The 523-nt window shown below is 62.5% G+C and overlaps 1 protein-coding gene across 1 annotated transcript in view; it reads left to right on the top strand.

The window, feature by feature from the left end:
* Positions 1 to 281: 281 nt before the first annotated feature.
* Positions 282 to 523, top strand: part of PHF24 (PHD finger protein 24) — a 3,021-nt gene continuing 2,779 nt past the window's right edge. Inside the window, exon 1 of the mRNA XM_031062864.1 lies at positions 282 to 523. Coding sequence (XP_030918724.1) covers positions 297 to 523 — 227 coding nt within the window. The 5' untranslated portion in view covers positions 282 to 296.

Genomic DNA, 523 nt, shown 5'->3' with positions numbered 1-523 from the left:
CTGAGCTGGCATGGAAAAGGCCTGGATGTGTTTCTTGTCAAGCTGGAGTCTATAGAGCAAGGTGGGGAGGCACCCCCAAACCATCTCACTGCCTTCTGTCCCACTCTCCCACCCACTCAGACCCTCCATGACCAGGAATCCATCTCCCCACGGCCACCACCATGATCCCAGTGTCAATTTGTCACAAAGACCCCACTTCTCCCTGCCCTGAGCTGCTCCTCATGCATCTGGGGGAAAACCACCAGACACCCTTATGGGGGTCAGGGACATAGCACCTTCCTTCCCACCGCAGAGCCATGGGGGTGCTGATGTCCAGGAGGCAGACGGTGGAGAGGGTGCAGAAGGTCAGCTTGGCCGTGTCAGCCTTCAAGGACGGGCTGCGGGAGCAGCCATCGACACGGCGTCGGACGGAGGCGGGGACTGCACGCCAGGGGACGCTGGAGCAGGAGGTGCAAGAGGGAGAGGAGGAAGCGGTGGCCGGGCCTTCCCAGCCGGAGGAGAGCAGCGCCGCCAAGGCGGCCTG

Source organism: Geospiza fortis, unplaced genomic scaffold, assembly GCF_000277835.1.
Source record: "Geospiza fortis unplaced genomic scaffold, GeoFor_1.0 scaffold878, whole genome shotgun sequence".
In the NCBI taxonomy this organism is placed as follows: domain Eukaryota; kingdom Metazoa; phylum Chordata; class Aves; order Passeriformes; family Thraupidae; genus Geospiza; species Geospiza fortis.
Note: the sequence above shows the minus strand (reverse complement) of the source record. Positions and strands in the feature narration are given on the sequence as shown.